A 25695-nucleotide genomic window follows, 5' to 3' on the forward strand; every position below is an offset into this window, starting at 1 on the left:
CGAGTTGCATTAATTGATTTCAATGTAAAACTTCAACACTAGATCATAACACTTTTAATTTAATTTAATGTTATAGTATTGAAATGTATCAGGCTATAATATTATTATTATTATTATAATATTATAACAGAAAAATAAAACTTTTAGTAACATTCTTGGATTCTCACTTCGCTTCCAGCTGATGGTGGACGTGAGGAAACCTGCCGTCACTCACACACTGACACAACAAAGAAAGGCTGTTTGAGCATCAGTTACCAAGCTTGTCTGTTCACATGAAAAGTGCTCAAGGACACTTCCACACCCAGACAGGGAGACTTGGGGAATCAAACCCACAACCTGATTGAAAGACCAGCTGAGTTGGGGCAGTGGTGGCCTGCATGTTATTGCACGCTAGACTCCCACTGCTGGTGTGTGAAGTGAAGGTAAAATAAAAAATATGTATTTTCTGTTTGTAACTTAGTTCAAGTGAAACACAACATTTTGTTTGCGGTTTGGGCGTCTGTTTACACAACAACGCTGCGTCAGAACCAGTGAAAATGCAGTGGTGTCATTTGAGAGCTCAGTGCTTCTTGTTGCCTCGGAGTTCAGAACATTAGGAATCAGATCAAACGATGACGGAGTTCATCTCCGACAAAAAGTCTTTTCATCACAACAGATTGAACTCGTCTCAAAAGACGAGTCACTTTATGATGTGGGATTGACAAATAAAATGGCGGCATGGCTCAGTTGGTGGAGCGGTTGTCTCCCAATCGGAAAGCGGCAGATTCAATTCCCAACTCCACCTGTCTACATGCTGAAGTGTCCTTGAGCAAGACACTCAATCCCATTGCTCCCAGTGAAGTGACAGCGCCTTGCATGGCTGCAGCCTCTGTGTGGGAATTGGTGAATGTGATTAACACAGTAAACTTCTCTGGGGCTGCTCACGCAGCTGAAAAACATTGTAAACTGGAGCGTCGCGGGACGGGGCGGGTTTTCTCACGGTCCGACTGAAAAGTTGTGAATGGTACGGAAAGAACCCATGACCACCGGGTACGATTTTCCACTACCCCTCCGTTGAGGTACCTAGCACTGAGGAACGGGTCTGTGAGGAGGAGCTGCAACGCAGCCGTCTGCTGATTGGTCAGTGACGATCGTCACTCTCGACTTGCCCACAATATTTAAACATTTCATCGGCCGTAAACCCTCCTGTTGTTGTTTACATACGCCTCTTTGTGCTCACTGGTTGATTTGTTAACTGGTTTATTGAAACGTCGGCATGCAACCCAACCTGGCGTCTTTTAACGAGACACAGACGTTCGTCTCAGCAACGGGAGGAGGAGATTCAACAGAAGCTGGACGCTGCAATGACAAAGTTGAACCTGAGTCACACAGAACAACTTGGACGGCCGCCGGCCGCTTCCATGTTCTTCGCTGGACACGTCTCCGAGACGTTCTCAACCCCGCCTACATTTTTACCGTACTTTCTGTGGTGGGACCGCGCGATAGAGTTGGTCCTGGGTGCGCTTTGCCGTACTGTAACCTCCCACTCCGCACCGCTCCGGCTCGTACTGCGGTGGAACAGCGGCTAAAGTGAAGTCCATTTGCCATTTATAAAAATACCAGAAGAAGTGAGAAATCGTCTCAGGAAACAGAGAGATTAACAGAAAGTGTTAATGGAGGCTTGTTTGGGTTCATGCAGCTGCTCAGACCTTCTACTGTGGCTCTGAAGAAGTATTTTTAGCCCCACACCTTCTTTCTCCAGCTGGCAGATGGAGCAGTGAGGCTTTTGGGAGCTTGTAAATCAGCTTTGTGTGACGTTTTACATGCAGCAGGTTTGTAATATCACAGCTCAGGCAGGACGGCCGACATGAGCTGCAAACGCTTCTTTCAAAACTTTTCAAATCAAGAGGAGTTATTTCTTTTGGTGTGACATTGTGACATTATTCCACTTCAGTCTGATTTATCATAAATATCACACTCCCTGTTTTACACAACTTACCCTTAAATCTTGGAAGTATTAATACTGGGTAACCATAGGGTTACATTTTCAGCTTGTTTGAGACATTTTCCATCTTTTCCTGCCTCCTTACAGACTTTACATGAATACATGCTTCCACAAGTAAACATTTCAGGAATAAAATCACTCATTAAATGTGATGTCTAAACTGATTGACACAGTGAAATTCAAATTTAATCAAATAGATGCAACATAGCTATCATAACTCACAAAATTATATAAATTAGATTATTTCAAATCAAAACACTAGTACAACTTTATTATTGGATTTAGGGCGATTTCAAGTGAAAGTCTTGTTGCGTTTTGAGTGTTCGGTTACACAACAAAGAAACACAACATTTTCGAAACGGACTTTTGCTATGCTATGCTATGCTATGCTATGCTATGCTATGCAAACTTTTTGAAAAGGCTTGCACTCCATCGTGGTGTCGATGGGACAAAATGACATTATCTAGAAACAGAACACAAGAGCGCCCACTCGTGGCCCAACATGAAAACTACAGTTTTGCCGATGCGGTGAAAAAAGACACAGTTCTCAAAATGTTGCCATGGAAACGCGATACTTTTCAGAAAAAATTAAAAAACAATGCGTTTTCACTTGAAACTTCATGTAATCAGGTCAACGTACTGTATATAAGCAACTCTATACATTATTTCAGTTGTTTGGCTTGTAATGCAACTTTTATTGACTTATATATCTAAGTCAACTGTAAACGCCATCTGTGACCACTAGATGTCTCTGCATGACAATAGAGAGCTGCTACAGCACTTCAGAAAAACTCCATTACCGCTGTATTTGGCTGACAGTAACTGATCAAATTTGCATCAGAAACATTTTCACTTGAAATATAGTCGTGTAAACGGGACCATGTTGTTGTTTAACTTCATGCGTGGATCTAATTGTGACTTCAGGTTGAAAATCACTTCAGAAAAGCTTCAATGTGACACAGTCTACCAGCCGAGAAGATGCTGAACATACAGTCTGACTATCTGTGGACAGTTCAGACGAGACACGTTTCCTCCTAATATGAGGAGCATTTCTGGATCAGAAATATGTTGCGTTTTCACTTGAAATCGTTGCCCTGACGTGTTGGATCTGTGTGTTTCAGATCTATGATGCAGAGGGGACTTTGCAGCACTTTCTGGACGGTAATGATCCCAGTAAGTCCAGCTGGATGAGGTACATCCGCTGCGCCCGGCACTGTGGAGAGCAGAACATGATGGTTGTACAGTACAGGTGAGCACACGTCTCGTTCACACACTCTGTACATTTACCGCAATTTAATACAGTATTTCAAAAGTATTTCAAAAGTTTTTACTTTCAAACCAGTGGCCCTGATTAACTTTTTTTTTTTTTAAATAATGCTACAAGTGTAGAAATAACTGACAAAACTATTAACCTTTATATGATATTCGATATTTTCTAATGTTCAGGTGAACCAACATGCAGATAAAAGAAGCTCTATGATGACGTGTCTGTTTCTGTGTGGAGATTAATGAAGATAATAAATGGGTGTATGTCCACAAACGAATGAACTACATAAAGAGAGTGATTATACTGCAAGGGCGAAACCAGTATTTAGAAATTATATGTCATTCAACAAGATATATCATAATTATACAGCTCATGTAATCAAATTAAAGCTTGTAAATACTTTAGGTCACTTAAAGCTTTATAAATCACAGCTCTTGTGTTTTTTTTATTTCATTCTTTTTAAAAACATATTAATGGTCTTCGTAGCGTGAATGTAAAAATCTCTCCTGGACTTGGCCCGTGTTACAAAACAGACAAAGAAAAGATAACAAATCCTATCATTTTTGTTTATTTGCATACAAAAGAGGGAAGAAAGCACATGTACATTTATATTATTTTAAATCAGGAAACCATATTTTACCTGTTTTCCGTGGCTACTTAGTTATTAGATATAGGTTAAAATATAAAATAAGCTATATTAAAAACCTCAAGTGCATATTGTCAAGGGAATACATTTGGTGATTTCTACTAATGATATTATGTTAATGGGCATCTCAATAGAAGATTCATAGAAGATGAGGATAGCCTGGTTTAAGCGCTTAACTTCAACATGTGAAAACAATTAATATCGACCCAAATTCAGTAAGAAGTGCGTTACATTTAGAGAAATGTCAGCGATAAATTCTAAAATATGTTGGAATAAGACTTTTTAACAGATTTGTATGAGGTATATTTTTAAATGGCAAATGGTGGTGTTGATTAAGGCCATGTTTACACATCTGAATATTTACAAAAGGTAATATTTCCTCTTCTGCATTACATTGTTCACACCAGATTGTTTAAAAAAAAATTTATTTACACAATGAAAACCTCATTAATAAAGTAATAAAGTATTGACTGGGAATCGTGTCAATCAGAATATAAGGACTTACTGGACTGTTTTTGGAAGAGTAACTTCAAACACAGGTCACACACGTAGGATGTTGCATACTGTCACGTTATATTCTGTGTCTACATGAAAACGAAATCTCCACTTAGGCTGGAGTTTTCAGAAAGAATTGACGTGTAGCTTTGTTTACATGGAAACAAAAGGCCCAAACCCATCAAAATATATTCTTCAGTATAACTTTGGAGTTGTAAATCTAAAGTATTTAATTGGAATCAGGCTCCGGAGGACATAAGGTCAAACCAATACAAATCCAGATATCCAGGTACATTACCTCATCCTGTAATGCCGTGGTGCCATGACCTGTTTTACCCACCAGGAGCCCCCCGGAGAGTACCACTGACTCTCATTCACTGAAACCATCACACATAGAAAATCATTTAAAGTAGAGTCAAAGTAAAGTTTCCTTCGGATTCTTGAAAGTGTCTCAAGGGCTCCAGGTTTTTTTTGTGACAGCCTCCCTGTTGTTTTGGTTGTTTTTTTTGTAAGCGTGGCTTCAGTTGTGGGAAAACTTCATAAAATTGGACAGTTCTTGTTTTTGTTGCTCTGCATTTGATCCTTTATCCACTCATCGATCTCCCTCTCATGCATCGTCTTCAGCTCCTGGATCTGCTGCTGTGACGGCAGATACTTTTTCAGCTCGGCCATGTCTTGCTCCTGTCGTTGTTTGATCTTGTTGTATTCCTTCTTTGTGGCTTTGTTGGTGTTGAGCTGGCTGATGATGAACTCCTTGTTGCGGAGCTGCTGCTGCTTCATGTCCTCCACCTCCCTCCCGTGCTTCTCCAGCAGAGCCGCCACGTCCACCGAGTACCTCTGCTTGAATTCGTTCAGCTTCTCCGCCTGCTCTCTGGCCTTCTCTTCGTTCTGCCTGTTGAGCAACTCCACGGTTTGTTGGAAGTTTTGATGGAGCAGCTCCTCTTGCTGCTTTCTGATTCGATCTTCTTCTTTTCTTTTGTTTTCGTGATGGATTTTCTCCACGTCGTACTCCTCCCGGAGCCTCTTCAGTCGCATCCGCTCCTGTTCTTGTTTCTTGTTCTCTTGAACTTGTTTTTCCCACCATTCCTTACGCTCTTTCTCCCACGCCTCTCGCGCCTTCCGTACGTCTTGTTTTGGCGTCACCCTCCTGCCTGCAAACACCGTTTTTTTCAGCTTTATTGTGAAGTCCTTCTCTTTCTGTTCCCACTGCTGCCTCTCCATTTCGTCAAGATCTTTCCTCTCCTTTTGCACTTGCGCTGCCTTTTCCTCCTCCCTCTTCCTCTCCTCCTCCTCCTTGTGAATGCGTTCCTTCTTTTCTTTGAGTGCTCTCTCTCTTTCTGCTCTCTCTTGTTCAATCTCTTGCTTCTTCTCCTGCAGTTTCATCTCGTACTTCCTTTCGAGGCTCTTCTCCTGTTGCTGTATCTCCATTTTATTGTCCCTCAGTATCCTCTGCATCTCCTTCTGTATGGCCTCCTCTGCCTCCTGGAACATGGTGGAAGTGTAGTAACCGCCCTTGTTTTTCGACACCATTGAGTCTACCTTTTGCAACAACTGGCTGACCTGCGAGCCATTTGTTTTGTCTTTATTATTGAAGAGGTGGTATCTCCCTCCACAGTCCCTCAGCAGCTTTTGGAGGGTGCCTTCACCGTCGGTTTGGATGTAATTTTCCAACCTTTCCTCACCAAGATCGTCTCCTCTGGTGAACAGGAGGATGATGAAATCCTGAGACTTCTCGCCGAAGAAATCCTTGATGAGCTGCACGGTCTCCTTCACCTCGGAGGTGAAGCGGCCAACCTGCAGGACGAGTAAGAAGACATGAGGGCCTGGAGCCAGCAGGCTGATGCACTTGATCAGCTCCTGCTTCACTTCATCATTGGACAGCGTCGTGTCGAACAACCCCGGCGTGTCGACCACAGTGACGGGCCTCCCGTTCACCTCCCCTTCCACTTTCTTGCAAGCCTTTGTCACAGACTCAATGCAGCTTCTAGACTCAAAGCAGGCTCTCCCCAAAATAGTGTTTGCAGTGGCACTTTTGCCACTTCCTGTTTTGCCGACCATGACCATTCTCAGATGATCCTTGCTGGTTTTGTGTTTCGTCACCATACGCAAACGTGGCTTCACCATCATGTCCTTTGTGAAGCCTTTTCCTGTTACAGCTTTCATCTTTTCAACAGCGTCCAATAACTGGGGGATCTGCTCCTTGTCATTAATGTTGAAAACAAGATGGCGGTCTTTGAAGCTCTGACAAAACCCCTGGATCTGCCGGTTGGTTTTGACAAAGTTAACAACATCGCAGTGTGTTGGGTCTGACTCCACAGTGAAAAGGACCATTATGAAGTCATCGACTCTAGAACTCAGCATGTTTTTGATGAGGTTCAACTCTTCCTTGTCCGCATTAGTAGGAGAATCTAAAGGCAGGACCAGGATGAAAGCGTGGACGCCCTCGGGATCAAACAGAGAGACACAACTGAACGCTTGCTGCATCACTTCTGAACTCTTTCCGCAGAAGCTGGGCAGGTCCACCAGCGACACCTGACGTCCGCACACCACCACCTCATTTTTAACCAACTCCGATGTGCTGGAAGCAGAACTTTTTCTGCTCAGAATGACATTAGCTGCAGAAGTCTTTCCCACCTCGAATCTGCCGCACAGCACCAGGTTCAGAGACGGCGGAGGCATCACGGTGTCTTCCTCTGCTTCGGACCCTTCAGTGCAGTTCAGGTGTCCTCCTCTGTTGTCGCTCACTATTTTACTCATTTCCTCTATCAGGGTGTCGAGGCCTCCGTCCAAGAAGTCTTTGCTGCTAAAGTCAAGCCTGTGCTGCTTTTGTCTGCAGTCTTTAATGAGTTCATCAACTGCTGAATTCCTCCCCTTGTCCTCCTGCGTGGTGACGACCATCGAATATTTAAAGGCGTCGACGCCAAATAAGCTCACAATGAATTTTAGTCTCTGCCGGTCGTTCTCGGTGAAGTCTGAAGGATTGATGACCAACAGCAGGACGTTTGGTCCGGGGGGGCAATGTGCCACACACATCTTGACCTCATGTCGCAGTCTGACTTCAGGTAAACTGGAGACTTCTTGGGTCTTCACCACCGTCACAGGGATCCTCTTCCATTCTCCTTTCGCCGTCGATGTTTTGGAAGCATTTTGACCAGAAAGCAGCTTTTTTCCAGTGATGCAGTTGCTCAGCGTTAGTTTTGCGGCTTGGCTCTTTCCGAACATCACAATCCTGAGTCCGGATGCTGTAGAGTGACACAAATAGTACTATAGGTAAATGTTACTGTCATCTCAGTAATCTAAAATAACTCACATTGTATTGTATTGATGTCTCATCAAACCATTTGTTGTGCATTTAACACCGGTTATCATAGAAACTCATTTGCTGCTTGTCTTATGTTTACAAAATATTAACCAATTTATCGACCCCCCCAAAACAATTCATTTCATGTTTACAGCCAGAGTGGCTTTGTTTCCATACAAAGAGGGGCTAAAAAGGTAAGTGGAATCATTGTATAATTACTGAGTTTCATGCTATGACAATGTTCCTCCATGAGCCAAAACAGTGTGTTATTAAAACTACAACATAATTAAAATATTCACACCTGTCCTGTCTTGTACTATCAGTTTGTACCACAAGATGATGTAGTGAGTCAGTCTAGAATCACTTAACAACTCTAACAAGATCAATTCACCTTATGAAATAGATTTCATAAAATTGATTTTTGCTGTATAACTTTGCTTTCCGTTGATACAATAGTGATGAGAACTACAACGTACTTCAGTATGCAGGAATAGCGACACTATCCTGTACTTTCTCTACTTCGTCTGTAAACACAACAACTGCTATTCCAAAGCCTTCTGTGATTTTGTTCCTCAACTCCGGCCATCATGCTTTTAGTCCATGATTCATTTCTCACACATTCTGAACTCTTTCTGCTGCTCTGCTTCTGTTTTCTGATGCAGATCATATCAGTTTTACTTTAAATTCAACTTGCTCTGTCTGCCAAAAACAGCAGTAATGGAGGTTTTTCTGTGGTGCTGTAGCAGCTTTCTGTTGTCATACAGAGACCTCTAGTGGTCACAGATGGTAGCTACTGTTTATTTTATTACATAAATCAATAAAGCTGCATTACAAGCCAAACAACTGAAAACACTTGTCTTAGTTTTGGACTTTGGCCTTGTTTACACAAAGTAAAAACGCATTTGTTCGTTTTCATTTCAGAAGTTTGGCGTTTTTACACACCAATGTTTTGAAAACGATGTCAGATTCGTATCTATAAAACTACCAAGTCCCAGGAGAATATGGACTGGGTCTGGGAGTCTAGAGCCTCTGGAGGCAAACATTGTTGTGATTGTCCGTCTACTGAGCATGTGCAGAACTATTTACTATTGCTGTGGTGCGTCGTCTACTCACAGAATCACAGGAGTGCCAAAACTAAAAGGAAATAAATGTGGAAATATAAAGAGAATTAATAATAAAAAAATATAGAAAAGGTAGTCATATTCTTTTTCTATCTTGTCTTTGCTTATTCCAGTTTGTCAATGCTTCTCCTGTTTTGTCTTTGTCTTTTCCATTTACTTTTTGTCATTGCATTTACTGGATGAGTCTAGCGTCTGGAAAAGACAAAAGCAATACAATGCAAATCAGCAATGGCTGTGGGGGGTCTTTCTGTTCAGGTTGACTCGTCCATACCTGATCACATCAGTCTAATTTGTCCTCCAAGGCATTTCTAAAATGACTCAAATCTTCTGTCAATTTAACCAACATCTCTGTTGATGTTTAGAATTTCAGATAGAGAAATAAAAGTTACAGGAATACAGTTAAAGGTAAATGGACCTTACTCGTCCTGCATTTTTCACTCTTCAGCAGTTTTGAGTGTTTTACATTGTTAGTCACATTCACCCATTTACCACACACACACATCATAGTGATGGCTGCCACCTCCTCCAGGGACATCTGGGGTTTAGTGTTCCTCTCAAGGACACTCCAAAATACAAAGATGGAGGCTCAATCCAGTAACTTTGGGAATAGAAGAGAACTTGCTTTAAAAAACACATTTTATCCAGAGTTTGATCCAACTTTACCTCAGTGTTGTTAGTTGGAAGACATGAGGAGTACAATCACAATGAATGAACAATGCAGATTGCATGGTTGTTAGCGAAACTATTTTATTTTGCAAATGGATGCCTGGTTATTGCTAACGGTGAACATCCGATCAACAACCACAGACACCAGGGTAAGTGAGGGGAGGGTAACAAAAAGTCTTTCAATCCAGCAGGAGAGAGAAAAGAAAGCTGAGGAAAGGCCTGTCGCTACAATAAGTTACTGACAATCAGAAAACAATGCAAATGTTTTCAGACGGTGTAAGTCCCAGTCTGCATTGTAAAATAATAGCTGCAGTTACATGGACCAAAAGTAATCTGATTACATTTGTGCCATATAAACACTTCAGTCTGATTATATTTGTACCATCCGATTGAAACTACCATGGCACCGTCAGGGGTGGTGTAATCTGGTTTTTGATCCGCTCATAGTAAATCAGGTTACTCACTACAGTCGGAGCTTTGCGTGTGTCTGTGACGTCAGGTCACCTGACGTCACGACCTGACGGCGTCCACACGCCTCTTGGGAGGTGGGAAAGGTAGCACAGTAGTACTTGTCTCTTCCAGATTATATTGTGAACCAAGAGAATGTTTCTTTGATGTTGTAGTAAAAAAAGAAAAGAGAAAAAAGAAGCACCAGAAGCTCAATCACTTCATTCTAGTTTTGAGACTGGGGGTTTCAGAGCAAAGCAGGTTGTGGGATTCTCTACGTCACAAACAACAAACGTCAAAATGCAAAGCATCATGGGATTGATCCACCGAAGTGAATTGGGTCATATCCTGGTACATATAAACCGGTGCAACGTCCCGATCACTTTATTCAGTGTTAATGTAAACGAGGCAATCTGATCCTAGAGTCAGAAATAATTCAATTAGACTGACAAAAACGGCGACTTAAAAAGAGCTGAATATCCTCAATCGTGCACCTAACGCTATAGACCTTACTTTTAGCAGGTCAGGTCCTAATTGTATGTTTTTCTTGCTGGTTTTGAGTGAGTGGCCGTTTCCTGAACTCACCATATGTCTTTGTTGCCATATCTTCTGTCACGTTGACTCGATCCTCAGAGAAACATCTGCTGCGCCCTGTTGGCTTTAAGGAAACGACATGTTAACAAATGTAACATACTGCAGTCGTAAACAAGGTCTGATTGTCGGACTCACTCGGCCTGTCAGGAATGTTTGGGCTTGCTCATGCTGTGTGTGGTTGTGACGGTTTTCCTCTGTGGTTCCTCCTGATAGAGCTGAACAACCAGATCAACATATTTACCAGCACACGATGGCACATGCTAGAACAAGTATAACACTGGAGCTTTCATAACGCCAGAAATACACTCCAACCCATTTTAACTGTAGTCTTACTCCATTTAACAAGATGTACTTTGAATTGCAGAAGTAATATTGAACTCAAGATACAATTTGAAAGAATATCTGAACACAAACAACTGAAATGTTTCTACACGCATATTTATATCAAATCCACTCTCACAGTTGAGTCCAGAACAGGAATAATACTTTCACTCTGATGTACTCAGTTTAACCTCTTGACATCAACTCCACACTCAGTCATTTCAAGGCTTTTCATTAGAAGTGCACACACTCGTCCAGCAGCTCTGGGTCCTGGATGAGTGTGTCTGGGAGAGCGTACTCACCAGTCCTCAGGATGTCCCTTTCCTCCACACTTTGAAATGAGTGCAGCTGCTCAGGTGAACCCCAGCTGACATGACTTTAGGAGGTGGAGCTTCGTACCGGAATGACAAGAATGACACTGACTCATGAGTGAAGATCCTCCAGGATGAGATGACAGGAAACAAAAACAACTGCAACAATCCATTTACCGGCAAAAACTGAGAGTGATAAAGAGCTGTGCTTGGAAGTACAGAAATAGTTTTACATGATAATTAGTGTGTCTTATCATTGGCTGCAGCTGCTCACACGAGCTGAAACATCACAGCGACTCCACCTGCTTCACTGACCCATATTCACTCCTGCTATGAAAACGGGTGGAAATGTGAATCCAATTTCTGCAGGAAAAAGCTGCAGTTTGAATCCTGATCACCAAAACACTCTGAAGGGTCGTCTCCTATGATATGGGATTATGCTATTAGGAGGTTTAGTTCACCTTTGAAGTAAGAATTCTTTAATGTTAATGAGAACGACAAACCTAAGACCGTAAATTAGTTTCAGCCAAAATATCAAGAGGAGGAGAAAGATAGTTTGTACATCAGCAACTTAATCACCAGAGACATTTGGACCAGCAGAGTTAGTCTGATGTCCCACATATCGTTTCAGGCTTTCAAAGTATCGAAATTGAATCTACTAATTTACCAAATACCACTTATTGAATGTTGAGCAGTTTTCTGGATTAAAGTATCAGCTGGGCTGCGTCACTCAAACAAAGGAGACAAATCCTGTCATGTTTATGCTGTTATAGGGAACCACCACTTCACTTTAGCTGAGTCCTCCTCTTCTAGTATTTTCTCTTCAGGAGAAAACTCAAATAGTAAGAGTTGGACTCGTTTAAAAGACTCAGTTAGTCAACTTGTAATAAACACTCAGAATTGATCATTTAAAGCACAGAAATTGTGTTTATTCTGAACTGGTTGACTGCAGTGGACCATCTGCTGGAGACTCTGCATCCCACACGGGTCGTTATGGTGAAAATCTCAAACTGAAAAAAAAATGAACTCAAAAGGTTAAACTGCTATTTTCACCAGCCTATATAACAAATACACTAAAGGCCTGTGAGAGATGTTTTACACAATCGGAGCGTTCACCATGAAGCATTCCCAACAGCCAACAGAAAATGTGCAAATCACATCACTTTTTATGTCTCCGTTTAGTCTTGTCTTTTTACCGTTAATAAGTTGTTACCAAAAGCTTCAGCCAATTGAAATATGTATTTACTAGTGATACTCTGATCTTTAGGCCCCGTCGACACCACAACATTTCAAGTGAAAGCATGTTTACATGACAATGGCAGAAACAATTATGCAGTTTTCATGTTGTGTCACTAGTTGGTGCTGTTTGTTTTTGTTTTGAAACCACACACACATACAGCAGAGAACAATCCACTATGAACAATAACAGTGTGAGAACACAGACATTCTAGTTGGACAGACGACCAAGTTGGATTATTATGGTGACTGTCAGAATAAAACTACCAAGTCCAGGAGGATAAGGACTGGGAGTCATGACACTCTGGAGGAAACTTTGTTCTTATGATCCATCTACTGAGCATGTGCAGAACAATTATCTAACACGGCCGTGGAGCGTATGACCAGGAGCACTATTTCCGCCGACAACAAGGAGATGGACCCCGAGCGTTTCCAGAAAGTTTTCCCCGGTTAGACAACGAGTCGAAGCGTTTTCAAAAAGTTCCACCTTGGGAGCTGCTTTAAAAAAGTTGCGCTGCCAGTGGCTCCGAGCTCTGTTTTGCATTTTCACTTGAAATTGTTGCCGTGTAAAACCTTAGACTCAGCTGTGTGGGACAGAAGTCAAACAGAACCTGGAGGCCGCTGCTCAATAACTTTAACAATAACAATAACTTTTTAACAATAACTTTAATAATAACTTGGACACAGAACTGAAACCTGATGACTGACATGATTTTGCATTTGCTCTGGTTGCCTCAGTGTTGGTTGGTCTTCAGCTCGATGCACAGTTACTCAAACAACTCACACACATGCAGGACAAACACACAAGTGCTTTTGAAATACTTTTTTTTTTTTTTTTTTATCAGAAATGAAAATAGAATATGAAAGCTATAATTACAAGACAAATATGTAGTCGGCCAGTCAAACCTGTTCATTGTCGAAACTCAGAGGTGAACACAATAAAGATCTGATCATCACATGCCAAGTATGCAGCAGAAGCTCTTGCTCAACAAAAACAACAGGAGCAGTTAGGGTAAGAGGATGATTGACCATATTTATGGAAGGCACATAAGTAAATACACAGAATGTTGTTCATAAATCATAATCTTTTTTCATTTATAATAATTTTACATAGAAATTCATTTAAATATTGTGAAGATTACGTGAAAAAAAGTCAGTCAATTAGGTTCACAAGCCTTTTTTCAAAGTTCCATTATTGCCTCTAATAAAAGCTCCTCTTAGAGCTCACGCATGAACTCAGCATACAAAAGCACAAACCTTAAAATAAGAAACGGTCCCTTTTTCTCATGTCTGCTCTTGATTGTAAAAAGTGTCAAAAGCAGACGAAGTCTCAATCCTCATGCATTTCTTTTTTAATTATTAGATTTCATGACAATACAATTGTTGATGAAAAACCTTAATTCCTCCGTAACAGAACATCTCTGATCCCACACAGTTAAGTTAGCAGAGAGCAATATTATATACTATTATTATTGTTTTTCATTATGGAAAATTGCTAGAATAAAGTTTTCCTGTAAAGTCACTATGTCTAAAACTTTGTGAGTAGAAACATGTAAAATTGTACATTTGTTGTATCGTAAAATCGTATTTACAAACCTCAATTAAAGTTGTGACGCTGTGTGAAAAGCAAACGATTCAAATAGCATGAAGCATATTTAAACATCAGCAACATATCAGACGTTACAACACATACTTTTTACAAGGGATTAGAAAATACAGACATCTCATAAACTCAATAGACAAAAACAGTTAGAACAGGGCAAAAGTAATATGGATGTGGGTTTCATCGGCCTGTCCGCAGTCTGAACAGTACAATCCAGGAACACAAGTCCAAGATTGTTCTGCAACTAGAATCCTTCATCAGACGCAATCCATCCCATCAAGACATCCACGAACCTGGAGGTTGAGTCTCTGCTGCTGTTAAAAAAAGAAAAGCCTCTCATAAAATTCTACATGACTTGTCTGTGGCCTTCTTCACATGCTCCCTTATCCAGTCATCGACTTCCTCCTGATGGGCCTCAGTGAGCTCATTGATCCCCTTGATCAGCAGCCGTTTGTCTTCCAAGCAGAGTCCCAGTTTCAGATCTGTCATTTCTTTGTCGTGCCTCTGCATGAGCCTGTCAAAGTCTTTGTTGAAGGTTTTGTTCCTCTTCAGCTGGTTGATCATGAAGCTTTTATGCTGTTGTTGCTTCTGCCTCATGGCCTCCAGTTGCTTCTCTGATGAACTGAGACCAGGACCGAACTGCTCCCTGTAATGTTGGGCTTGCTTCCTGACTTCTTCTTCATTCCTCTTCATTACAGATTGCAGTGACTTTGTGGGGTCTATTTCTGAGTATATCTCATTTTCTTGTTCTTCTTCTTGAATTTTAAAGGTTTCATATGTCTCTGATTTCTGTTCTCCAAGCTTTTGAAGTTGCTCGTAATCACGTCTGGGTTTTTCTCTCTGTCTGTTGCCTTCACCCTTATTTTCTAGCAACATTTTAATGATATCTCTTTTCTCCAGTAAAGTCTTTCTTTCTTTCAGTCCATTGTGTTGATCCCCTTCATGTTGCTCTTTGTTCTTGTTCTGTTGTGCCACCTCAGCTCCCTGAAAAACGGGGCAGGTGTAGTAGCCATTGTTGTTGTTCTGTACCATTGTCTGAACTTTGTGCAGCAGCTGGATGGCCTGCGTTTGGTCGCTCTTATCTTTGTTATTGACGACGTGGTAGCGCCCTCCACAGTCATCAATCATCTTTCTGAGCAGCCCCTTGTCTTCGCCAATGAAGCTCTCTATTGTTTGACCTTGAAGATCATCTCCTTTGGTGAACACAATGAATATGAAGTCCACTGACTTTGGACCAAAGAAGTTCTTGATAATCTGCACAGTCTCCCTCTCCTCCCTTGTGAAGCGGCCGATCTGCAGAACCAGCAGGAATGCGTGAGGCCCGGGACTCAACAGGTTGATGCATTTCAGGATCTCTTGACTGATTTCCTCATTGGACAGAGTCGTGTCAAACAAGCCGGGCGTGTCCACCACAGTGACCGGCTGCCCCTCAATATGTCCTGTCACTTTTTTGCACTCTGCAGTCACAGATGTGGTGCAGGTTTTTGAGAGGAAGTGGTCTTTTCCCAGTATCGTGTTGCCAGTGGCACTTTTTCCACAGCCAGTCTTCCCAATGAGCACCATTCTTAAACATTCTCTTTTTGCCCCCAGAGGTGACGCTTTGCTCTGCCCCTCAGCGGGGACTCGAGGACACACCTGACGAGGTATTTTCCTCTGCTCCAGTGTGGAATCACTCCTCTTCACCCGGAGAAGTGGTCTGATCGGCTCATTGAAAGGTCTTTGATGTCCCTCAATAGAAGATACTTGAGTCTGGACTTTGTTGGACGGGTTACATTGCTTCATGGCAGATACAACACTCGGCTCAATGACAGACACTTTTCCTGGATCACCTTTTGGGAGCAAGACAGAGTCTTTATATTTGTATATTTCATTGGTGACCTTTAATAAAGAGGGATTCTCTGTGGGATTTATCGGAATCAGATCTGTTGTGAAGCCTCTTGACGTTTTCTTTAAGGCCACAGTTTGTAACAGGTTGGTGACCTGCTGCTTGCTCTTGACATTGAAGATCATATATCGTTCTCCACAACTCTGACAGAGCTCTTGGATTTCTCTATGGTCTTTTGGAAACTTCACAATCGGTGGGAAGTGAGGATTCGACTCCACGGCAAAAATGACAATGGTGAAGTCATTGACCTTAGCACCCAACGTGTCCTGGATGGTCTGCAGTTCTCTCTTGTCTTCCTCAGTGGGATGGTCCAATGGTAGGACTAGAATGAAGGCATGGACACCGTCAGGTTCACAAAGGGAGACACAATCTACTGAACTTTTCTTTGCTACCTCCCCTGTTTTTCCACAAAGGGCAGGTAGTGAGAGCAGGGAAATCCGAGGTCCATACCCCAATGACTGCCTCGTAACATACTCCGACGTGTCAGAGAGCGAGTCGAACCCTCCCGGTCCTAGAATGGTGTTAGCGATCGAAGATTTACACTCTTCATGTCTCCCACACAACACCAGGTTCAGCTTGGGATTGGTGAATTTTGGTGTTTCAAGTGGCACCAGCGTGGAGGTAGCCTCTCCATTCAATGTTAGATGTCTTCCTCCATTGTCTTTCACTATTTTCTCTATATCTGACATCAGATTCTCGCGAACAGAGGAACAAAAATCATCTGCAAAGTTTATTATTTGCTTTTTATGGTTGCATAGTCGGATGAGTTGATTAACTACAGTGTTAACCTGCCCATCATGTTGTGCTGTGATGACCATCGAGTGTTTAAAGGCATCTTTACCAAAGGAGCTCATGATGAATTTCACTTTTTTCCGGTCTTCTTCCATGAAATCAGAATGATCGACCACATGCAAGAGGACATTTGGTCCTGGAGGACAATGTGCCACACACACCTTCAGTTCATGTTTTAGTTTTTCCTCAGACAGACTGAAGACGTCTGAAGTCCTCACTAGTGTGAACGGTATTTGCTTCCAGTTTCCATAGACGACAGAAAACGGCTTGACTGGTTTTTGATTTGGTTTTGGGTCTTTTTTTCCTGTCATCAAGTTACTCAGTTCTGTCTTTTCAACTTGCTTTTTTGCAAAGATCAGAATCCTGAATTCAGATGCTGTGAAATACAAATTAAAAACCATTAAAATGTATACATTCCATGTGAAGCAAATTAATAAGACATTTCTATTCTATTCTATTCATGATTGGACCCGATACCAGCATCTGTATCAGGTCCGTCGCATCCCTATTTCAAAGTTTTTCAGCAAAGTGATGCTATTTTGTCATTTTATCTTTGTAATAGGTGATTTTTTCAGACCTATTATGAAATATAATAGCTTTTAACATTTAACATAGCTGTGTTTAGGTTTGGTTTCAGTCTAAAACAATAAACTTCATGTTGTGTTTTAATCCATGCAAAAGTTAAAGTGGGTCAGTTCTTTGTAGATTTGGGTGCAGAATGTTCAGGGTTACACCCCTGACAGATCAGCTGTGTGTGTGTGTGTGTGTGTGTGTGTGTGTGCGTGCGTGCGTGCGTGCGTGCGTGCGTGCGTGTGTGTGCCTGTGTGTGCCTGTGGGTGTGTTACTCTTACCTGACATTGTTGTTGCCATTTTGAATGAGACTTATTCCACCAATCTGAAGAGAAAGTCTTTTGGATATAAACAAGGACAAAACTCATGAAATGTCTGTTAAAGCCTGATATTCTGAGACCTGCATATATTTGATGTTCAGCAAACTGAGTGACTTTTTCCTCATAAAAATGTCTGAGTTGAGCTAAAATATTTGGATGACATTGTACAGGTGCTGTGATCCAAGTGAAAATAATGTTGTCATTTTTGAACTGCCACATCATTCCAGTGGTTGGGTTGCAGCACTTTAAAACTTCAATATGGGGATACACTGATCCCTGATGCCAGTACCGATCCTGCACAAGGTGCTGATACAACCCGGCAAGGACTACGTGATGTGATCCGTCAGCAAGAGAGCACGAGCGATGTCCATGGTTTGGAGTTTCTTTAATATTAATGAGAACATAAGACACAGTAAATTATCTTTTGCGAAAATATCAAGAGGAGACAAAAGCTAGTTGGTACAACACGAGCAACTTAACCAGCAGAGACATTTGGACGAGCAGAGGTAGCCTGATGACGCTCATTTGTTTACCTGCTCAGTGGATCCAGTAGCGCCGAGCTACATGCTAAAGAGCTCCAGGATTATGGTTTTGGCAGCGAGCCGTCCAGTCGTCATTTCGACGGTCAATTTTCAGAAAAGACGGCTGAAAAAATAGTGGACGTGTTGCTCAAAGCCTCTAAAATATGTCCATAATGTCCTTCACTACTTGTCATTGTCTAATTTTGTCTAAATCCATCTTTTTTTGCTGAAAAATTCCGAATTATGACCTCGAGTAAACAACTTCCAACTGACTTCAGGTTTGTATTACGCCCAGTAACGAGCAAAATGATTGGTCAATTGATACCATGTGGTCTATACGTTCTGATTGGTTCGTAATTCTCTGACTCATTCTGATGCGTTCAAATGCTGAAGCAGAGAGGAGGAATTAGGAGGAATTTCCTTTTCAAAATGCTGAGGGATTCTATCTGCAGAATCCACACAGGGACTAATTCTATGATCGATCTCAGTTTTCATTTCCAAAATGTTGACACATGTTTGATTCTGTACATCATTCATGTTTTTCATTGAAGGATAAAATATTCTTGGTGAAAATGCTGATTTTGATATAAGTATTGACAATCATGCTTGTTCCATCACCAGTTTATGTGTGACCGTGACGTACTGAGGTCTTGGGACTGAGCTATAGGAGGCCTGCAGAGGACAAATAAGATCTAATACTCAATTAAAAACTAATAAGAGGATAATAGAAACTATTTCACAGTTTACAGATGTACAGTTTAGGGGTGCAGATAGAAGCAATGTGAAACTACAGGGGGCATAAACAAGTACATGTAGTGAAGTTTGGAGTGAGGTGAGTCAGGTACAGGTACAGTTACAGATACAGGTACCAGTGAAAACCATCACCAATGAAAATGAGCCATTACCTTAAGAGAAAAAAGGACAACTTTTTAACAAAGCAAGAAAGTATATAGGATGCATCAGCAAAAATGTCAAGAAGAGAAGGAAATGTATTACTGGTAAGAAGCCCAATCTACAAGTCACAATGTAGATTGTGTTCACCACAATTCACTAGTCCAGAGTCATTAGAATGCACCATTTAAAAATAAAAACCCCACCATAACTCAAAATTGAATTAGACTTTTTGGCATTTAATAAGTATCAGTACTTGGTATCAACAAGTAACCAAAGGGTAGTTTTTGTACTTGTACTTGTACTTGTACTTGTACTTGTACTTGTACTCGTCCATTGAAGAAGTGGTATCGGTGCATCCCGACCTCAATGGGAGGTCGGGATGCACCGATTGCAAGCATAGTGTCCGTTTAAGGTGGACATAAAGCGGGTTGAGGTTCGTCCCACCATAAATATGTCCATCGTAGATATTAAAGTTATAAAACTTATCTACATGTTAAAGAATTTACAAAACTTGAGATTTTGTGAAGTCAGCTTTTTGCTGACATGAGCCCAAATACATTAACACAGTACATTAGCTATGATATGTGATCAAACAGTAACTCACAGTGATAATGACATCATGATTAGCGACAATATATATAGCCTTTATGTTTTTAATGAAAACATGTCAAAAAACAGCTCAATCATTAAAGAAAAAACAACAACAGTTGTAATATTATCCCACAGATCTGTGCAGAGATATTGATTAATGTGAGTACTCTCGTGTGTGTGTGTGATTATAATTATTTCACAAAACAATGTGTGATTTACCAATTAAAAGCAGTGTACTGACAGAAAAAGAGCAGTGTCATTAGGAAAATCTTTGCAGTGTTTGTATTTTTGCATATCATATCAGCAAAATACTATTTTATACCTTTTTCTTTTGATGAAAGTCAGGACTTCCAACTGCAAGGTGGTTGTGTGTATGGAAGCATATACATAATGACAATCATAGGATTCGGTATCTGATAATGTTATAAATCACGGTTTCGTCAATAACATCATAATATGTTCGGCAACCAGCCAACCATCAAGCAGGACGGCTGCATGCTTCCACAACCAGCAGCAAATCACCCTGTATCACGCTTTCAAATTGTACAGATAAGAAATATGTTCTCAACACTTGGAAAGTTACAAAAAGGAAAGAGCAAGAATAATGTTTTGGTAGTAAAACCAGTTGCACTTACGTGTGGCTGTGTCGTCTCTTATCGCCGCTCACTCACGGAGTTCCTGATGCTGCTTTCAGAGAAATGGTCCAGTCTCTGAAGGCTAGACAAACACATGCTGTACATGTCTAAAACTACAACGTGAGTTTGTTCGTGTGTCATGTCTCACCTGCAAACTATCATCAAGACTCTTGTCACACAGTGGGAAGTTTGAGTGGGCGGAGCTAACACGCTGCATGTGGAGCGAGGTTGGTGCGACGCCGACGTCCCGTTCAGGCCTCATCTGAAAGGCGTGACAACAATGACCACAACCTGGTAAACATCTTACCCGGATCTGATCCCGCCTGATAGTGTGTGAGGGCACACACACACACACACACACACACACACACACACACACACACACGCACGCACACAAAGAGAAAGTTATGTGCAAAATATATATTGTACAACACTGTAACACGCTGTAACACATATATAGTACAACACTTGATTAACTTGTCAGTAGTTTTTTTAACATCATGCCTGAATTAGACCTGAAGTATGTGTGCTTGGAATTCACCTAACAAACCAACAGTAACAGGTATTTACTGTATGAGCAAGAGATTTCTTCTCCACACTCGGAAAAACTGGTCCACCTGGTCCAAACAGGAAGCAGGCACAGACTGATTTACCTGAACAGATGCCTTTCTGTTGTGTGGAAACGTGACACAACATTAACAACAAGGCTTTGAATTCATTGTTGTGAAAACAAGCTGACAAAGCTTGTTCAAGTACGTGTTCAAAACGTTTTAAAGAGTCAAGAATAAAGTTGAAGAACAAAGTTGAGGAAAAGTGTCATCTGGTATATTTAGAGTGAAAGTGAAAAGTGGAAGATAGATTCGTCTTTGGATTGAGTTCAACCTCCTGAACTGGAGAAAGAAGAGGGGAAGATGGATGAATGGATTAATTGAACATGTAATGCTCCACACACTCCGTTTATTTTGTTTATCAGTTAGACATTAATCACATATAGCATGTAGCATCTCTGGTGTGTGAGCCCAAAACTCTTTAGCCTGTAGCATGTAGCATGACTTGGAGCTCTGTGCTGAAAACTAATGAGCGACATCGGGCTAACTCTGCTGCATTGCTGGTGTTGTACGAACTATCTTCTTCTTGATAAGTTTGGCAGAATCTAATTTACAGTCTGTCTCATGAAAGGTCCCATATTATGCAACATTCACTTCATAATGTTTACTAAGAGTAATGTGTGTCCCTATAGGCTGTGGGGCTCCAGAAGTGAAGAAAGTCTGTCATCTTGCTCACTTCTTGCTGCACTTTTTAGTGAATGTGTGCTCAAACAGGCGAATCAGAGAGTTTCCCTTCATGATGTCATGCAGGGATATAACCACTCCCTCTACTGGTGAAGCTCCGCCTTACTGATAAGCTGAACAAATTTGGTGTAATATAAAAGAAATCTAACAATTACAGTTAGTAGGACACAAGAGACGCGACCGAACTAAGAAAGGTATTTTAACTGACGTTCTTCTTTCATGTTTTCTCGATCCCACACTGTGAATCCAGCCTTGCTTGATGAAAGTTGGTCTGTGCAGGTCCAACATGTGACTCTGTTACATCAACACCTTTCTCTTCATGAGGACGCGTTCCGGGACCTCGTGAGGTGTTTGTGTTGGGAGATTTATAACCTTGCGGCGTCCCTCCGAAGCGTTTCGTGTGTTATTATTAAAAAGCTGATTGTGAGGCCGCCTTTGCTTTGTATGAAAACAGAATAAAAAGATCAGCCCGTTGGATGCGTTTGATTTCCAGCACAAGCATGTCTGAATGTAGCAGCATTCATGTTGCCCCCCCCCCCCCCCCCCCCCCAGGTTTTTTTAAGTCATTTGGGGGGGTATGTTTGATTTATCGCCCAGTCCCTCCTGGCTGTTTGTACATGGGCCCAACACCACCTCACCCCTCCCCTCGGCTCCAGTGTGGAGAGAATTATTATTATTATTATTAACACACTTTCTCAAACCCAGATCTCAGTTTGGCTTCTCTTCTTAATAATAAAGTTCTGTTCTGTTTAATCTGTACCAGTGTCCAGACTCCACCCTGCTGGTAATAAAAACGTTCACTGTGATCAAATATTGCTGCAATTCCTCTTTTTCCAAAGCAACAGTTTCCACTTTCCCCCAATCCAAGAGGGTTTGGACAGTGTCCATCCATCCGTGTTCAATACCCCGTCATCCAGACTCTCAGATTCGAACCGGGGATCGTGCTGCAGTGAGCTGAGAGTGCGAATCTCCATAGCGTTTCTGGCTACAGTATGAAATGGAAAAATAAAAAAAAAAAAAAAAAAAAAAACACCAAAAAAGAAAAAAAAACTGTCCGCAGCTCAGTGACATAATTAATTCAGGGCTTGTTTACAATGATTTCAAATGAAAGTGCAAAACTTTAGTTGTGTCCGTTTCCATGACAACGGTGCTCGGAGCCACTGAAAACACAACTTTTTGAAAACTGCTTCCAAAGTGGAACTTTTCAAAAATGCTTGGTCTCTGTCATCGAGGAGACAACAGAAGCACTGCTACAGTGCAGGGGCACCACAACTGTGGTAAACAGTTCTTCTGCACATGCTCAGTAGATAAACAATAACAACACCCCATGGTGTCGTGACTCCCAGTCCATATTCTCCTGGACTTGGTAGTTTTATTTTGATAGTCACTGGAATGCAATCCAATTGGTGATCAGCCCAATAGAATATTCCATTGTCATAGTTTATGACGGATTGTTCTCTGCTGTATGTGTGTCTGATTTCATTTCAAAAACAACCAACAGCGCCAACCTGTGGCCCAACACAAAACTACATTATTTCCATATAAATGGACATTGTTGCCAAAACAATGTAAACGCAAAACTTTTCTAAACGTTTTCAGTTTAATTTGCTTCTTTTTTGCTGATGATGCCGTTTTTTCAGATAAGAATGTTTTGGGTTTCCAACATGTCTCCTCTGTGGTAAATATGGTCCAGCAGGTACTCAGAGTGTTGTGGCATCACGCATGTAAATATAAAGTTTTTGATATAATACAGGTGTAGGACATATATAGTTTAAGAGCAATGAAGCACAACGTATGACTGGAAGCGGAAACATCTTAATTTTAGCAACTAGAAACACTGAAAGTTAAAATAAGCGCTCATGCAGGTCAGTGGTGTTTGGTTCATAATTTTCAATTGTCTCGACCACAGTACGAAATCAGTTTAAGTCTTAGAAGGTTAATTAATACAAAAAATTGATTCTTGGTGAGATGTAAGCCGATAAAACAGCAGCAGAATAATTCTTGAATTTTGGAAAATGCATTTTAAAATATTGAGGTAGAAATGAGTATTTACATCTTTTGCTCCAGTATAAATACTTTTTTTTAACCTCTTTGCTCAGAGACCATTGAGCAATCAGGACTTTTTTCAAATCCGTGTTTTGCTTGAACGTATTCAAGCTTCCGTGATTCGCATCAGTACAAGTTTTCATGTCCATTGTAATAAAGGTATTTGTTGAAGAAAGGCCCAGATGAGTCAACAGATTATCACTCCACTGATACTTATGATCAAAATAATGACACTACCTGGTGCAGGTAATGTGGCATCGAACACCAGTATTAAAGGTCGACGTGTGTGAAATCAGAAAACTGTGAAGTAGAAATCTCTACGAAGACACACCCAGTGTTTCTCCTGTCAACACGAGTCTGCAACGAGCTGTTAGAAGTCTCTGTTATTGTGTCGCTCGCCTGCTGTTTCACAGCCTCCATGTTGCTGCACTCCTCCTAAAAATGTCTTTTTCCGCTGCTTTCTTTCATCTCCTCCCTCTCGGTATTTAAGTTTGGTGTGTCCACACTTGATCAAATAAGCATCTTTTCCCACGGCGTGACGTCCTGGCTCCGTCCAGCCTGCCTCTGCGTCCTGCTTTCTTTTTATTCTCCTCAAACCCCCTCACACAAAACTCAGCCACCGCTCATCATTTCACCTTTAAGCCCCGGTCACAACCCACCGTGCTTTTAGTCCGAACGTTTTTGGGGAGGCCACGGCCGCCACGTTCTTCTGAAAACGTTTCACGTTTTGCTTACAACGTGCTTACAATGTACGATCTCTGTGCGATTGCCACGTTATCCTATGGAGGCCGTACTTACACGTGCTGCTCACGTATGGTGTCTTTACTCACTTGCATGTTCTAAGTGGGAGCAAGTGTGATGAACGTGAGTTTGTCCGATGTCCCAGCTGCTGCTGCCTCCAGATGCCGCCCATTCCACCGCAGAAACTCCGGGTTCTGATGCTGCAAGAGCAGCTTGAAGTGGCAGCTCAGGAGCTCGACGTGGTTTTACTTGCCCTGATACGGGAGAGGGGAAAAAAAAGATACGGGAGAGGCAATGGGAGAGGCAACGGGAGAGGCAATGGGAGAGGCAATGGGAGAGGCAACGGGAGAGGCAATGGGAGAGGCAATGGGAGAGGCAACGGGAGAGGCAATGGGAGAGGCAAGGGGAGAGGCAACGGGAGAGGCAATGGAAGAGGCAACGGGAGAGGCAACGGAAGAGGCAATGGCAGAGGCAACGGGAGAGGCAACCGGAGAGGCAATGGGGACGCCGACGCAGGAGAAGGTGGTTTCGTCCATGCAGAAATCCCTGCGCACAACGTGAGTTCTGCGTGCTCCTTAGACAGTAGAACTGGGGAAGTGCCGAGTAAGCACAGACCAGGCAGGGGATAAGTGCGCCTTCCTTAGAGCAAGTGACTGTGGGAAACATTTTAAAGACTCACGGAGTCAGTGCGTCTTGCGCTCATTGGCTGTAGAAGGCACGCGTGTCACCTGTACGGGGATGAATCCGTAGCCCGAACACAGCGAAAGTTCCTCATGCACGAAAGGTGCTACAGCGTGTCTGGGTGCTCCCAAATCTGTACGGAGGCGGTACTCACCACGTACGGATCCCCAAATTTTGCCCACGTTTTTGCAAGTAGACAGCACACACTAGCAAGTATGGTGGGCTGTGAAATAAGACGCAGCAGATCCACCTGAATGTCTCATACTCACAGTTATTACAATACCAAAGAATGCCATTAAATCACACGCGTGTGGTGGATATGGTTCAAGTGAAGGTAAACACAACTTTTTGAAATGTTTCTAAAACGCTCACGCACCGTTGCCATGGAAACCGTCAAAAATTACACTTTCTGGAAAGGCTTGGGGCACGACTCCTGGGAGACGTTTGAAATGCTGCTATGCGCTATGTGCGCCGCTGCTGTGGTAAATAGTCGATGGACAATAAAAACAATGTTTCCTCCAGAGTGTCATGACTCTCAGTCCGTATCCTGGACTTGGTACTTTTATTTTGACATTCACCGTAATAATAATCCAACTTGGTCGTCTGTCCACTAGAATGTCCTTGTTCTCCCATTGTTGATGTTAATATCTTAGTTCTCTGCTTACGTGTGTAGTTTCATCTCAAAAACAACCAACAGCACCCACTAGTGACTCAGCATGAAAACAATATTGTTTT

The 25695-nt window shown here is 41.9% G+C and overlaps 2 protein-coding genes across 9 annotated transcripts in view; one reads left to right on the plus strand and one right to left on the minus strand.

Moving 5' to 3' along the window:
* prdm6 (PR domain containing 6) overlaps positions 1–25695 on the plus strand; it is a gene marked incomplete at both ends in the record, with an annotated part of 92027 nt that overhangs the window by 28046 nt on the left and 38286 nt on the right. The window contains one exon of the mRNA XM_080467546.1: positions 3106–3233. Coding sequence (XP_080323672.1) covers positions 3106–3233 — 128 coding nt within the window. The remainder of the gene's footprint in view (positions 1–3105; positions 3234–25695) is intronic.
* On the minus strand, positions 3805–20382 carry LOC308112217 (GTPase IMAP family member 8-like). 8 transcript variants are annotated; one of them, XM_080467540.1, is made up of 6 exons: positions 20349–20382; positions 20201–20282; positions 11145–11233; positions 10657–10736; positions 10513–10585; positions 3805–7634 (listed from the first exon to the last, which is right to left on the minus strand). In XM_080467540.1, the coding sequence occupies exons 5-6, from the start codon at positions 10529–10531 to the stop codon at positions 4930–4932; spliced, it is 2724 nt and encodes a 907-aa protein (XP_080323666.1). In that variant the 5' UTR covers positions 10532–10585; positions 10657–10736; positions 11145–11233; positions 20201–20282; positions 20349–20382; the 3' UTR covers positions 3805–4929. The 8 variants fall into 8 exon arrangements, with proteins under 8 accessions (XP_080323666.1, XP_080323669.1, XP_080323668.1 ...); XM_080467543.1 differs by adding an exon at positions 9315–9412 and having other exon boundaries at positions 10513–10578; positions 20201–20357; XM_080467542.1 differs by adding an exon at positions 9315–9412 and having other exon boundaries at positions 20201–20357.

This window comes from Lipophrys pholis, assembly GCF_963383615.2.
Source record: "Lipophrys pholis genome assembly, chromosome: 7".
NCBI classification, from domain to species: domain Eukaryota; kingdom Metazoa; phylum Chordata; class Actinopteri; order Blenniiformes; family Blenniidae; genus Lipophrys; species Lipophrys pholis.